Raw genomic sequence first — 15,376 nt, 5'->3', positions numbered from 1 at the left:
AAGCCTTCCCAGGAAAGAGTTTTCAGAAAGTTGTGGCGTAGTCTAGTCCACTCCCTTAAATGGGAGAGTGGGGCTTTATTTAAATTGGCCTATACATATTATGAGGTGTGAATATTAAACAAAACACTTACATAACCTTTTTTTCAGATGGGAAAGACCAAAGTTTTATGCTTTGGTGAAACGAGAAGGATCCATGTGTTTTAATGTCTAGTTAGGGAGGTAAAACAAAGACAGAGATAGAACTCACCCTTTGGCCTATGTTCCTGAAAGGTTAAGAAAAAGAAAAACAAAAGCCAATGCTATTTCCCTATTGCTCAATGTGAAATAAGTATTCGGCTTATTGGCAGGACAGTTTTCTGTTATGAAGTTCAATTCTCAACTTGAATTCTTCCCCGAGTTGTAGGACTTTGGAAAAGATACCGTTTCCAACGCTCATTTGTTTTCATTCACAAAATGACTTAGACAAATGGTCCCGGAATGTGCATGGTCTCTTGATCAGTTGGACAGCATCGCTACCAACATATCCACAGATGGGCTGACACTGAAAGACCCCTTTGAAGAGCACCTTGATCTGACCCTCATTTGGAAGATGAAAAAAAAAAATAACGTAATTTCATGACCCAACCACTTTAGAATTTGCAATAATTTCAAAAATAAACTTATTATCTCTTCTGCATTCAAAATTTAAATATGTGTCACAATTCAAGAACTCAACATTTAGGATGCAACTGTATTATAACACAGACCTATTATAAATAATAGCAAGTTTTTCGTTTATCTCCTTTTTCTATTACTCATGCATATCTGTTATGACATGAATACTGTATCAAATTGCACCTCTTTTATAGTGTGTCCTTTTATCTATTTTAGATAATACTGCTTGTTCACATATCTTAGAATAATTTGAAGAGGCTTGGCTATGAATACCCACATCACAACAGAATCTATGATAAGTATATTTTAATAGTCAATTACTTTGTAATTCTGCAGCAGAACAAAGGTGTGCATTCGACAGTGTCCAGTTAATTTTTTTTAACTGGGTAAGATGACTACAAAGGAAAAAAGAGACAGTATACTAAGCATGTCCACAGACTGTCTCAAAGCCCTTCCCAAATGTACGTATGGATAAACGAAACAAAGGAAGAATGTCTGGTTTTATTTTTGAGGCTCAGAAAAAAAAAATCAGCAAAGGAAATAAATACCCAGAGTCTGTAATAAGCCAGATAGCGCATATCAAATCCCATGAAGAAGAGACATCGCAAAAAGAGCAATGAGGAAAATCTAGCAGCGCTGATACTTTGTTGTCAACAACCTGGATGAAGATGGAAAAATCACACTTCTGGCAATGGGCGGGGTTCACCAGCACAGTGCCAAGAAGAAGCAATGATGTATCAGATGGCAGACACAGGTTAGCACACTACGTTCACCAAGATGAGCTTCAACGATATACGCATGTATGTGTCTGTGCGTAATCGTTCCACGTATGGAAAAGACACACCTGTTAGTTAACTGTAATCAAAAGAACAGGGAGGTGTAGGGGGCAAGAAAAGTGGCATGATCTTCAGCTACGCCAACTAAAGGAGCAGTTTCTAGGATGACAGAGGTCATCGTTCTAACAATACTTAGTTTTGCGAGTTAAGTTTCAGACTGGCAGTCAGACAAGGTGACATGTGACATCCCTTCTGACTCAGAGGTTCTTTTTTTTTTTTAATTTTTTTTTAACATTTATTTATTTTTGAGACAGAGAGAGAGATAGCATGAATAGGGGAGGGTCAGAGAAAGAGGGAAACACAGAATCTGAAACAGGCTCCAGGCTCTGAGCTGTCAGCACAGAGCCCGACGCGGGGCTCAAACCCACGGACCATGAGATCATGACCTGAGCCGAAGTCGGACGCTTAACCAACTGAGCCACCCAGGCACCCCATGACTCAGAGGTTCTATAACTCTAAGTCTATTAAGGTAAAGCCAAAATAATAGATCTATTTTAATGACCGAACTGAAAGCTGGCGATTTACAAACAGATGAAAATAACTTGTGACTATATTATGCGTTTTTCCAAACGCAGCTTAAGACTTCCATTTGGTTATGATGCCTACCTGCTTAATGTCTGACTAGAAAAACATATTAGCGGGGTGCCTGGGTGGCTCAGTCGGTTAAGCATCCGACTTCAGCTCAGGTCACGATCTCACAGTCCGTAAGTTCGAGCCCCGCGTCGGGTTCTGGGCTGATGGCTCAGAGCCTGGAGCCTGCTTCCGATTCTGTGTCTCCCTCTCTCTCTCTGCCCCTCCCCCATTCATGCTCTGTCTCTCTCTGTCTCAAAAATAAATAAACATTAAAAAAAAAAATTAAAAAAAAAAAGAAAAACATATTAGCTTCTGTAGTTTCCTTTGCTTCCTAGAATGTTCTAGTATTAATGCTCCTTTTGTTCAGAGAAATTAGGTTTTTGTATCGTATCGCTAGTTGTGTTACAAAGTTGTTTTTCAAATGTAATTCTAATAAATTACGAAGGAACCAAATTTCTTGTCTCTTTTGGGTTGAGAATTGAGATGCCAACTTCCCACGACTTTCTCTGCACAGGACACAGCCCTGCCTTCCCTTGGCAAAGTCAGGCCTATTTCTCACCAAGGTAGGAAAAAGTAGGTTACAGTTAGGATCCTCTTGCAAAAGGTAAAATGTGAATGTTCTCTCTAGGGACTGAAATGGAACCAGAATTCTTGGGAGTAAAAAAGAGAATGATGGTACACTGTAGGCTTAGGTGAGTTCTTGGTGGGTCTCTGTAATGCTACCTGCATGACTCAGTCTCTCCTCAATTTGCTTCTGTGGCAGGCTAGCTGTACACATAGTCATTTGTTGGTCTGGGCAAGATTTTATGAGATGTGATGAATGTATGAAATATTAGGAGTATACTAGGAACCACAGCTGTTACGCCTTGCTGCATTTTTAATGGCTCCTTAAAATCAGAGGCCACTACACACAGCAGCACATTTAGACAGGAAACACTGCAATTATCTGGCTTCACCACTCCATTGCAAATCTGCTAGTACATTACAGTTTATAAGCCCTAATAGACAGTCATCACCTTTGGCAATGCTTCTACTTGAGAATAGCCACAATCTGGATTTATTACAAGACAGTTGTCAATGGAGACTGATAGGTTTTTTCTTTTTTCTTTTCTTTTCTTTTCCTTTTTCATTCTGTTTTTTTTTTTTTCCATCCTGCAAACCAGGCATCAAAGATTTCAGAGCAGAAATTAAGTGTAGTATAAGGCAGGCCCCTTTAAACATGACTGTTAGTGAAGCTAATTACTACAGGAAAATTGGAGATCATTCATTAGCCTAGCAAGCAAATTAAGGTTTGTTAACAGTGATTTATAATGCCAAGCCTTGGGTAACTGTGCTGGTCCTTTCACATATATGTGTATAGGACCTGACAGTTTATTAACTGTGCCATATCTAAACAGCTTGTCACCAGGGTGCTTTTGTTAAAATGACATTGTATTTTAAATGGATAAACATTTTTACACGAGCAAAATGCATTTTAAATGTTTGGCTTCTGAAGTCAAGTATCAGGAGATAGGTGAAGTGTCTCAAGCTATCTAAGCTTCCAATAACTCTTGTTTACTGCTGGAGCTGACTATAGGAAAATGTGACACTGGGAGTTAAAATAGCACTTTTCCTCTTTAACAAGCCCCAGTTGTGTTTTTTAACCTCTTTTCAAATGATACTCCTGGTGTTTCACAAAGCTGTAAGTTTCTTACGCAATGGATAGGGAGGCATCTAATTTACAATTTCAGGAAAAATATTTTTTTAAAGGAGTTAAGCAAAGGAATGAGTCCTTTGACCCGAGATTCTGATTGATAGCCCATAAAACTCCAGGGCAGTTAAATCTATCAAAAATAAAGGTTGTGTGAGTAGTCAGAGTAAACCTTGGTATTTCATACTGCCCGTGGCTCATTTTATATATAGCTCATACCAACTAATTCCACATTTCTATAAACTGGAAATCTTCAACAAGAATAGGACAATGTCTTTGAAGCCAGCATTAGAAAAAGAAAAAAAAAAGGAAAGGAGAAGGAGAAGGAGAAGGAGAAGGAGAAGGAGAAGGAGAAGGAAAAGGAAGAGAAGGGGAAGGAAATGGGAAGGGAAGAAAGAGGAAATAAAGTGACTTTCTGAATTCCATGACAGTGGCCTGTCCATTCCCTCTGGGATTGTGGATACACACTGCTAAACAGTCTTTGCTGATAATCACCTCTGTGGCTGACAAGATACACTAGCCATGCAAGAGAACGAGAGTAAAGCCTCAATATTTCTATGGGCTACACCCTGAGTAACACAAATATAAAACATTATTCATTATTAATTTCCAAGAAAGGCAGACTTGGCCACTCAAATGCAATGTGGACTTCTTTCACTGCTGACACTGAAAAGCAGTGTTCATTAGGTACTAAGGGGCCCATGGCCTTGCCTTCTATGGTTCAAAGGAGAGCAAAGAGAGGCAGCAAAACCGATCACAAGCACTGGCCCCACATGGCAAACATTTAGGTGTAAGGTAGCCAGAATCATGGATCTTGGCATATCAGAACCAAAGGCCCTTTAATAAGCAATTAACTAGTCCTGTGACTTGTAAAACCTTCTTTTTTTCCAAAATGATTTATATTTTCCAAATCTGAGGGGTCAGGAGAGGGCTGGAGGGGACAGGAAGACCAGGCCTAGGGCTATTTCCCCACATCCATCAGGAGCACCTGCACTTTGTTCTTATCTCCTCAATTGGAGTTTGCAACAGCCAACAACAAAGACTCCTGTGGGCAGCAGATGTTTAAAAATACCTGGCCTATCTCCTCATGGAAATGCTCAGAAGACAAGAGTGTGGAGGGATGAGTGGTAACTAGAAATACCATCTGATCGTTTCTCATCCGACTACCCTGTTCACCAAATTTCTCAATTCCTTTGTACTGCATGAAAAAGTTGAAACTAAAACTGTGGAGCTAGAAGACAATTTCCTCAGGGTGAGCTGGAAGAGGCCTCTCACTGTGCAGATCCTGCAAAGGATGAAAGGTCTACAAACCAGAATTGAACCTGTAACGTTCACATCGTTGGGGTATGTTGCTCTTGGCTCACTGATCATGTTCCCAAAATGAAGAGTAATCATACCCCGTCAAAAACAGAAAAAAAGGAAAGGAAAGGAAAGGAAAGGAAAGGAAAGGAAAGGAAAAGAAGGAAGGAAGGAATGAAGAAAGAAAGAAAGAAAGAAAGAAAGAAAGAAAGAAAGAAAGAAAGAAAGAAATGGAAAATACAATGATATTTTTAGTCTAAGGCTCCTGAAATTAGGGTTTACTGGTGACAATGCAGAGGAGCCTGTCCAAACAGAGATACTCAGTCCAGATATAAACCGACCATTCAGGGTAACTAAGATTTATTCTGTGGTTTCTAGTCTTATCAAAACACCTACTCCAGTGTAGATTTGGATTTTGTTACTTTGTAACAGAAAATTATAGTTCAGGATAGTATTTATTTATTTTTAATTTTTTTTAATGTTTTTATTTTTGAGACAGAGACAGATCGCAAGCAGGGGAGGAGCAGAGAGAGAGGGAAACACAGAATTAGAAGCAGGCTCCAGGCTCTGGGCTGTCAGCACAGAGCCCGACGCGGGGCTCGAACTCACAGACTGTGAGATCATGACTTGAGCTGAAGTCAGACACTCCACCAACTGAGCCACTCAGGCGTCCCCAGGATAGTATTTTTTAATGTTTATTTATTTTTGAGAGAGAGAGAGAAAGCGAGAGAGAGAGAAAGAACGAATGAACACGATCGGGTGAGGGGCAGAAAGACAAAGAATCCCAAGCAGGCTCCACACTGTAAGCATGCAGCTTGACGTAGGGCTCAAACCCATGAACCATGAGATCATGACCTGAGCCCAAATCGAGTCAGATGCTTAACCAAATGGGCCTCCCAGGTGCTCCTCAGGCTAGTATTTTAAAGGTTATAGTTCAAAATCATGGTAACTTTTTACCACTGGGAAGAGCAATTGATTTCATTTACCCAAATGTTTCTGCATAGTAAATAGATCATTTCAAAATCACCCAACTCCTTCCCTGGCTTTGTTCCATATTCCCTATAATTAGCCTGATGCAGGGCTTGATCTCACAAAGCATGGGATCATGACCTGAGCTGAAATCAAGAGTCGGATGCTTGACTGATTGAGCAACCCAGGTGCCCCCTAAGATATTTTCTGATAAGCATAAGGCTGAGTTTTAAGGACATACTGAAATTCTCACATGTTTTAACACAGATTTCAATTTGCATGGTAATGTTTTGTTCTTCCCATTACTTTGGCCACCTCCCTAAGCTACCATTGAAGATATATACACACCAAAGCTTCTAACTCCCTACTCTAACTTCCAAACTCACCAGCTTCCTAAAATCCTATTTCTCCTTCTTGGGATTCCTATTCCAAATAAAAGTAGCATCACAGTCATCAATTCTGGGCTTCACATCTTTCTTATTTTTAACAGATCAGTAGCATCAAGTCCATATCTACCTATAAATCATTCCCTATAATTAACCAACCCAAGTCCAGCCTTTTTCCAGAAACATGATACAGTCAAAGCAATTCCACACAATGTGGAATTCCATTCTCTGTGCTCTTACCTTTGTTGCCTCAAACTTTGTTCCACCTTTTTCTTTATCTGTTGAGAATCTCAATATGTATTAAGTTCTGCACAACTTAATCCTCCTATAATTCATAATTGACCCTTATAAATACTTACATCTTATTTACCTTAAGAACGAAGAAAAGATGTTTAATACATGTTTGACAATTAAAATGCACTGTACTCTCCATCTGGTGTGCTGTTTTCTAACTCAGTCTTTATCAATGAATCCAAATGACCCAAAACTACTGGAGATCTCTGATGGAACTGAGATTTTTAAGAAATTTCCATTATAATGGAAACTTGTCAGTAAATAAATAATGGCCAAAAATTCATTTACCCAGAGTTAATTATTAATAAATATAAATATTAGAGTCTTATTTGGGAGACATGTTAAAATACTCAGCATCATTTATCTTTAAGCATTTGACAGGTTATGATTAAATACTCGAATACAAAATTCTCTCCCAGCAATACCAGCAAGTACTGGCAGGTGGGGAGGAAGATGACTCTGCATGGGGTTGCAATCAAGACCAGGTGGATATAGGTGCATTTGTAAACTTAAAACCCAGAGAAACATTATAAAGGGGAAGAATGTCAGGTTCTCTGTAGAGCCTAAATGCACTTACTTTAAAAAAATTTTGTATAACTTTATTCATTTTTGAGAGACAAGAGAGACACAGCATGAGCAGGGGTGGGGCAGAGGGACAGGGAGACACAGAATCGGAAGCAGGCTCCAGGCTTTGAGCTGTCAGCACAGAGCCCGACATGGGCTCAAACCCATGGACTGCGAGATCATGACCTGAGCTGAAGTCAGACACTCAACTGACTGAACCACCCAGGCGCCCCTAAATCCACTTCTTTAAATGCGAAGTATCAAAAATATTAAAAGCATCACAGAGGAAGGAAAGGAACTGGGTGGTTTAGGGAAGACTAAATTCCTTGAGAGGGCCCACTGATTTTTCACATCTGTAACCTATCACCTAGAACAGTGCCTGATGGAGAAGGTGCTTAGTACTTAGTGAAAGACAAAAAGTCAGAAGTGTCTGTTAAAAGAAAAGCCCAGTCTTGAAAAACAAACAAACAAAACAAAAAAACACCCACATTATTCGAAGAAAAACAGGAGATATTTCAGGGTCTGCAGTCAAAAACTTAGAAGATGGCAAAGAATTTAATCCTTTTATGACCTTATAGCTCTGATGGAAAGCCACAGGTGAATATTTTGCACCCATTGCCTGTTACCAACACTACAAACACAATTTCTTAAGTAGTAAGACTGCACAGGAATGCACACATCCCATGTTAAGACATGTACCACCACACAATTCCCCTTTATCACATAAAGTGGTAGTTTTAATCATTAGGTTTTGTTTTGGTTTCCTTGATAATCTTAAAGTATGTATATTGATAGATGTGAGGCAACTGAGGAGAATTAAAGTTACTATTTGGGAACAATTATGAAAATATCTCTGGATGACTGGAGTTTACAAAAGCAAGATCCAAGCTGTTTGAGACTATGGGCCTAAGACACTTAGATTCACACCTGGAAGAAGGCTGAAAGTTGTCCAGAGAAGCAGGCAGGACACACGACCAGAACAAAGGAAAGCTTCCTTTACACCAGGGGTCAGGTTCAGCCTGACAAGTCAGTCAACTCCTACACCAACAGTAGCTACCAACTACTGGCAGATGGAGTCCAGGGCTTGTAAAGAACAAGTCCAGAACCTTCCTGTGATGACACATCAGACCACTGGCAACCAGGAGATGTTTTTACTGGTCTTGTCACTCTACTGACTTCGCTTACTTCACTCAGGTACACTAGGGTATCTACTTTCCTTTTGGGTGTCAGAGAGCAGCAAATACATGACACAACCTCGTAACACCTGAACGTATTGCACAGATCTTTCCTACCCCCCAGCCCAAATTCAAGAGCTGTTTGCAGTCTTTAAATGACTCAGGTCTGAGGAAGAAAATAAACAAATGGCTTTAAGAGACAAATTAAACAACCATAATACATGGACAGCCTAGAATGGTTCATTCCAACATCATGGTGATCATAGAGGATCATAGACAATGAACTCCATATTTGTTTTTTGCTCACACGTGTAGTAAAGTGGTATACGGCTGACCAAACACACAGTTACAGGCTCCTCAGAAAGGGACAAGAATATAGCAAGAATCAAGTATTCTGGACCTACAGCTACAAATTCCAAAATTTCCTTCTTGCATCACTAATTTCTCGTGGTAATCCTCTACCAACCACAACATCACACAGCCACTTAATGACAGCAAGTTTTGTCCATCACACACTATAATGGGAATAGCTGGCTATTAATGAGAGCTGTTCTGTGTGCATGAAACACCTTGTCTCATTTAGAATTCACAACTCTATTAGGTGGGTGCAGACTCTCAAACATCAAATAACCTGCCCAAGGTCACACAAGTAGTCTTCAGACCATTCTGTCTCTAAGTTCTTAATTATCCACTATGCACAATAACACTTCAAATACAAGTATAAGAAGAGAATATAGCCCAAAACATTTAAATTAAAATGAAAACGTGTTCACTGCATTAAGGTTTAAAAAAAAAAAAGAAAGAAAGAAAAACCCTACACACTCCAACAAGTTTTGGTACTCTTGCCAAAAATAAAAAAAAATCAAAAAAAAAAGCAAATAGATTCCAACCAGTCTATACTTCCATTTATATTTAGAACATGAGCTGGGCTTGAGTATGCAATGAATATATATGCGTGTCTCTCTGTGTGTATAACACCCACATTATTCAAAAGCTCCCAAAAATGTGAAAAGTTTGTTCCAATCCTTCTTTATTTTGTCTACTTTAAGAATCCTTTGCAATATGCTTATGTAAATACTGATTTTAGCTGCTGTTCTCATTTCTCAAATCTTCAGCTTATAAATGAATTGGAAAAGTAACAGACCTAAGCAGACATCTTTGGAACACAAAACCAAAGAGATATAAACAAATATGACTAAAAAGAAAACAAAGGGTTCTTCTTTAAATGTTTTAACTTATCACTACTGATAAATGAAAAGAACTGAAGGAAGGCAGAATATACTGGCTATGGACACGGGGTGTGGGCTGGCACACGCATATGCCTGTGTGTGTGTGCGTGTACTCCAGTGGGGATTCATTTGATTAGCACACACAATGATCAGCATTTTACCTTAGTTCACTAAAAGCTCTATGAGAGCATAAAATCTAAATGAAAGGAAATCCTGAAGTTAGACTAATGCTGGGGCATGGGAGAGTATTTAAAAAAAGAGTTCCAGGTTGTTAAACCCAATAGGTGAGTGCCTTCAGTTTTCTTATACCAGAGTTCACATTATGGTTCAATAGCATTAATAGCTCTGTGACTCTGCAGGTGATTTGCCTCCGTCCACACTTGAAAGAGATGCTGAAAAGAATTAAGGATAGAGTCGACATCTCACTTACCTGATGCTGAGCCTTCATTACAGACATAAGTAAAGGCTAATATGAAATCACAGATCATAAAGCACAGTGCAAAGAACATGTTAATGCAAAACTACTATAAGTTGTGCATATACTATTTCCACCTAGAAGCATAAAACTCACCAATGCTGATGTTGGCACCTGAAATCAAGTATTATATTTGCTATCGTTGGAATGAAAGTTGAAACAGAAGACACTTTTTGATGAGAACTTGGCAGTAGTATCAATGGATTTTGCACTTTGATAACACAATAATCCCATTATTGGAAACACATTCTAAGTAGAGCATTTTTGTCATAGTTGAGAGCTGAACATGCATCTGGGACGTATCTTTTCCATGTAAGCTAATAATACTACAGATTTTTTTATGTAAGCAAAGCAATACTAAGAGCAATTTCACCAAAAGACAAACTTTTATACTCATCCAACAGAGCGTGAATGTAAAAATCATTTTAGATTCATAACTGCAGACTCTTCTCATAAGTGTGTATTATTAAGGAATAAAAAATAAACACTCCTGAAATGAGAAAAATAAGTGACAAAAAGCGTAATAAACTTCTTGATGTTTCTAGAGATGACTTTCTTCTTTCAGGGTGATCATACTGACAACAGAAAAAAATACCAGGAACGTTCAGTCTCAAAGTGATCAAGGGCTAAGTTAGTGGTTTTGGCCTTGCTCTACTGAAGAAAGCCAAGAGGGATAATTTAGCTTTTGGACCGAGAAGAGACACTGGCAGTCTCCAGATTTTACTTCCAGCATCTCAACCCACATCCAGCCTGGTGTGAAGGCATGGCAGATGGGCTACTTCTGTTATTTCGACTGCTTCAGCATCCTGCTTGTTTCTGGAAGCATGAATATTCAGTCACAATACGGAGCAAGCAAAAGCGTGCTGACTGTATTAAACAGGTACCAAAAAATCTTTATCCTTCTCCTTTTTCTCATTATCATAGATTAAGATAAAAAAAATCAACATTTAGAAAATGCTACTTCTGCCAAGCTTGGAAAAGACTTATCATTCAATGAAATGATGCTGGTTTTCATATATTTAATGTTATCAAGAGAAATGTGTGGGCAGAAGAAAACCAGCATAATTAGCATTTTCGGGGAAAGGAATTTAAAGGCAACTAAACTGAATCAGTAATTATTTTCCACTTTGTTTTATTTTCATTATTTCATTATTTTCTCAGAAAATGCTGAGCAGGCAGAGTAACAATGCTCATCATTCAGAAATGATTCCTTTAAATACCACCAAAAAAAAAAAAAAAAAGACCCTCCACACTGGCATGTTTTCCTGTTGTGTAAATAATGCCTATTTGTAACTCTTGTTTACTTATATCTTGAAAAAGATTATTGAATCCAAAAAGGGTAATTTTGCTATAAATAAAAGAAATGAAGTGACAATTTCTCTATAAGAGAATTATCTATGAGATAATCCCTGAGGTAGGACAGCATCCCACCCCTCCCAAAGGACAAAGAAATGTCTAGAAATAACATAATACACTTATATTTGCTAAAACGAGGAGTTCCATGATTGCTGAAAGGAAATCTAAAGGCCACGTACTCAGACTGTAAGGGAAAACATCCATTAAACCACCACCTCTCACCAAAATAATTTTTTAAAGAAGGCAATTCCCTACATATGTGGGAAAGTTCTTTAAGAGATCTTACAAGTGGGGGCACCTGGCTGGCCGAGTTGGGGGAACGTCCAACTCTTGATCTCAGGGTTGTAGACTGGAGCCCCCTGTAGGGTGTGGAGACTACTTAAACATAAAAATCTTTTAAAGAAAAAAAAGAGAGAGATCTTAAAAGTGAATAAAAACCTCAGTGCATAATCTGAATTCCATCCTCCACATGACATGGCACTTGTCACTAAAAAAAAAAAACCATTTATGTAGGAAAGGTGGCATGAGCCAATCAGGTCTCCTTTACACTGCCAGGTGAGAAGGAAATGTGCTGGCTACGAGACCCACATCTCAGACTGACTCATGATCTACGAGGCCCGACAGGTTATGTCTTAAAAATAAAATAATCCTACTAAAAGGATGGCTATCAGTCTGCTCTTTAGGACTGAGAGGGGACTTCTTAGGTTTTTTTTTTCACATCCTAATGAGCGAACATTATAGAAGTAAATCAATGCCAACGCAAGGCACACATGTGCAAGTTGAGATAAACTTACGAAGTAGCCTGTTCCCAAGCTGGAAGGAGCTGAACTCTGCAATAAAGCATAAAGACAAAGTGGAAAATCAGCAATGGTTTTTAACACGTTCCAATCCACACAGCTCATTACCAGCCCTTTGCGGGTTTTTCATCGCTACATCACATCACTAGTGTATGCTGCCCCTTGTCATCTGCTACTGATACAAACACCGTGTTGGCTTAATTTTCCCCTTTACATCTCTCAACAACTCAGAGATGCTAACGTGCTATTTACTGAATTCCAAGCTTCTGCGGTGGACGTAATTGCCAATTTATTTGACAGGCAGCTGGGTAATGAATTAATGATGGCATTTCGCCCTGCACTGAGACTAAACAGACACGCATCAGCCTGCCTCCCTGACTTGCTGACATTCAATGCCCTGGTCTCAAGCTACTCAGTTTTGTGGCCGCAAAGGGGCAGGCAAGAGGAAAAAGCCCAGACTGACTTGAAAATAAAAGCCCAGTGGGTTTGGATGACTTTTCCAGTGTATGACCTACTTGCCAGTTTATTCCCTAAAGGCATCAGTTAGTACACACAGAGCGCTTTTCAAAAATGAGACATTTTGTAAACATAATTAGAATAAAATGCAAAGAATGTGTGGGTAAAGGGAAGCCATGAAAAGCAACATTTTTCTGAAGGTTTTAGTCACAAGAATTATCAATTTAGGCTTCCATAGTTCTGACACACAGAAGACTAAAACAAATAATATTAATTCTGAAAGGCTTGCAGGGCACCATTTCTTTGGGCAAAGAGGCCAAAAAGAGAACTTGGGTTTTGTTTTAGACTTGTCTGTGATTCATGCTTGTTTGTACTTCTGTATTTTTTTTTTTTTTGCTTAAAACCTCCCATTACAAATTCTTTAATTTTTAGTATCCTTTTTGTGAACAAGGAAGGCCCTAAGTATAAATAAGCTTGAGACAAAAGGAATGCAATGCTAAGACAGTCTCCTGGTCTTGGCTAAGTGTCCTTGCGCTGGCAGGGCCTTCTCCCTGACTAGCTTGGATCAGGGGCTACCCCCTTCCTGGGGCGGGCTGACTTCCGCCTACAAGCAGTACTCACTCAGTTCATCCCTAGCTATTATTCCACCTACATGTTCTGTCCCTGCTCTGCAAACTACAGGTAGCAGGGACCATCTGGTTAACTCATCACTGCTTCCCCAGTGCTTAGCACACAGGATGCACTTAGTAAGTATTCGTTGAATTAATGTATAAATAAATAAGTGGATTGTATGGGGGGGGGGAAAGAAGGCTTAGGTGAATTTAACACCTCTGAAAATACAGTAGATGGGAATCTTCCTGATTTTAAACTGTTTCTGAGAAGGAAATACAGTGCTGGTAAGTATCAACAGCATCCACAACAAAAAAGAACAGTACGCTCCAGGGCATTCCTAAATGCACTTCCCAAAGCAAAACTTTCTTCACCTTGATGTTTCAGACAGACTCAGGGGGAATAAAGGACAATAGATGTGTGATCTTGCACACCAGACTTGGTTTAAAAAAAATCTTGCTGCATTCCTGATCCCATAAATGGTACATAGGGAGATCCACTGTAGCCATGGAGACAGCTTCTCCTAGCAGTGATTAGCCATGTGACCGCATCACCTGTGTACAGCACCCACAGCCTTCCATGGAGCAGAGGAAGGCAAAAGCCAACTTAGGTCTCCACCACCCTGGAGTCATGCCCCTGGGAAGTAAACTCATTTTAGGATGAATTACTCAGAAAGAGCATGGGATTTGTTTATTTCAGGTTTTTTTTCCCCTTCCTGCAAATGCATTTTATCCCAGAAGCAGAAGTACCCCTCCAAACCCACCTCCCACCCCCACATACATATCATCTTATTGTATACCAAAGAAAATTACATCCTTCAGGTCTCGGAAAGCTCTGTTATACTCATTTTGCATATATATTGTACATTACTCAGGGAGCTGGGTGGAGAAGAGGGCTTTGTTGTGCATATTTGTTCTGGCTATTGTTTATGCAGGTCTGACTGAATGAGGGAACAGTGGGTATCATTTCAATTTCTGATGTCAACATCAAATTACTTATTTAATTTCATGCCTGGCGAAGCATTGTATAGCTACACGCAGAATCATTTCACTTCATTTGTTATGCTGTGTTTTCGTGGCGATTGGCTTGCCTTCCAACTGACAGCTTTAATTACGACATGAATTTGATTGCACTGCCGAGGAATTAACATAATGCAACAAAGCATTTAAGCACCTTGCCTTATACCACCCCCCCCCACACACACACACACAAATGCAGACAGACACATGAAAGAACATAGACACTGTATCCTCCCGTGCATTAAAAGCCCATTAGAGTTTCAGTATTTGCTAGAAAGCATACAGAACCTTATGGTCAGAGGATACTCACATTTGTCAACCCACTGTACTCACCTCTTTTTCTATACAGAAAAAAGTTGGGGGCATTAAGCTGTGTTTTGGGGACCTGGCAAAAAATTCTGTAAAAAAATCCTTCTAATCTTTACCTTTGCCAAACACCCATAGCATTGACATTTCTTCCCTGCCTATTCCCTTCTCCACCACATTTTTCTCGGCCAATTGCCAGCCCCCTTCAATCACTGGAGATTTTGAAAGAAATAACATCTCTGAAAGAGGTATCTTCTTGTCCATTACTACAACTTCAAGAATCTTGCTATGGCCTTGTATTCAGTGGGACACTATTCCTGGTCAACAATAAGACCTTCAGCATCAGATAAAGATAACAGAAGTTCTGAGACCAGCCACAGGCAGAAGTCAGGGTTTCACTGCCAGCTCATGACACACATCACATCCCTTAGGCCTTGCTATCCAGAAGGTCCACAAGAGTCTCGATCATATGCCTAATCCAAGTTTGTATCTCAATACAGATGCAAGTATTTGAGAGCATTAACCTTTTTCCCAAGTCAGAAATTCCATGAACACCTGGAACCATGGGCAAAAACAGACTATGCTACAAAAATGAAATAGATGTCTAGAAACAGCCTTCCCATGATTGAAATGCATTATGTTGGCTATTAATTTACAGACGTGCATTTAGGGATTGGCACCGATTTCTC

At 39.4% G+C, this 15,376-nt stretch overlaps 1 protein-coding gene across 5 annotated transcripts in view; it reads right to left on the bottom strand.

The window, feature by feature from the left end:
• The window catches only part of AUTS2 (activator of transcription and developmental regulator AUTS2), a 1,124,374-nt gene that overhangs the window by 591,418 nt on the left and 517,580 nt on the right, over nucleotides 1–15,376 (bottom strand). For all 5 annotated transcript variants that reach the window (XM_047838413.1, XM_047838415.1, XM_047838416.1 and 2 more), the window contains one exon: nucleotides 12,295–12,330. In XM_047838413.1, the coding sequence (XP_047694369.1) occupies nucleotides 12,295–12,330 (36 nt within the window). The remainder of the gene's footprint in view (nucleotides 1–12,294; nucleotides 12,331–15,376) is intronic.

The sequence above is a fragment of the Prionailurus viverrinus genome, chromosome E3 (assembly GCF_022837055.1).
Source record: "Prionailurus viverrinus isolate Anna chromosome E3, UM_Priviv_1.0, whole genome shotgun sequence".
Taxonomy (NCBI): domain Eukaryota; kingdom Metazoa; phylum Chordata; class Mammalia; order Carnivora; family Felidae; genus Prionailurus; species Prionailurus viverrinus.
The sequence above is the reverse complement of the archived record's forward strand: the minus strand, read 5'-3'. Positions and strand labels throughout refer to the sequence as shown.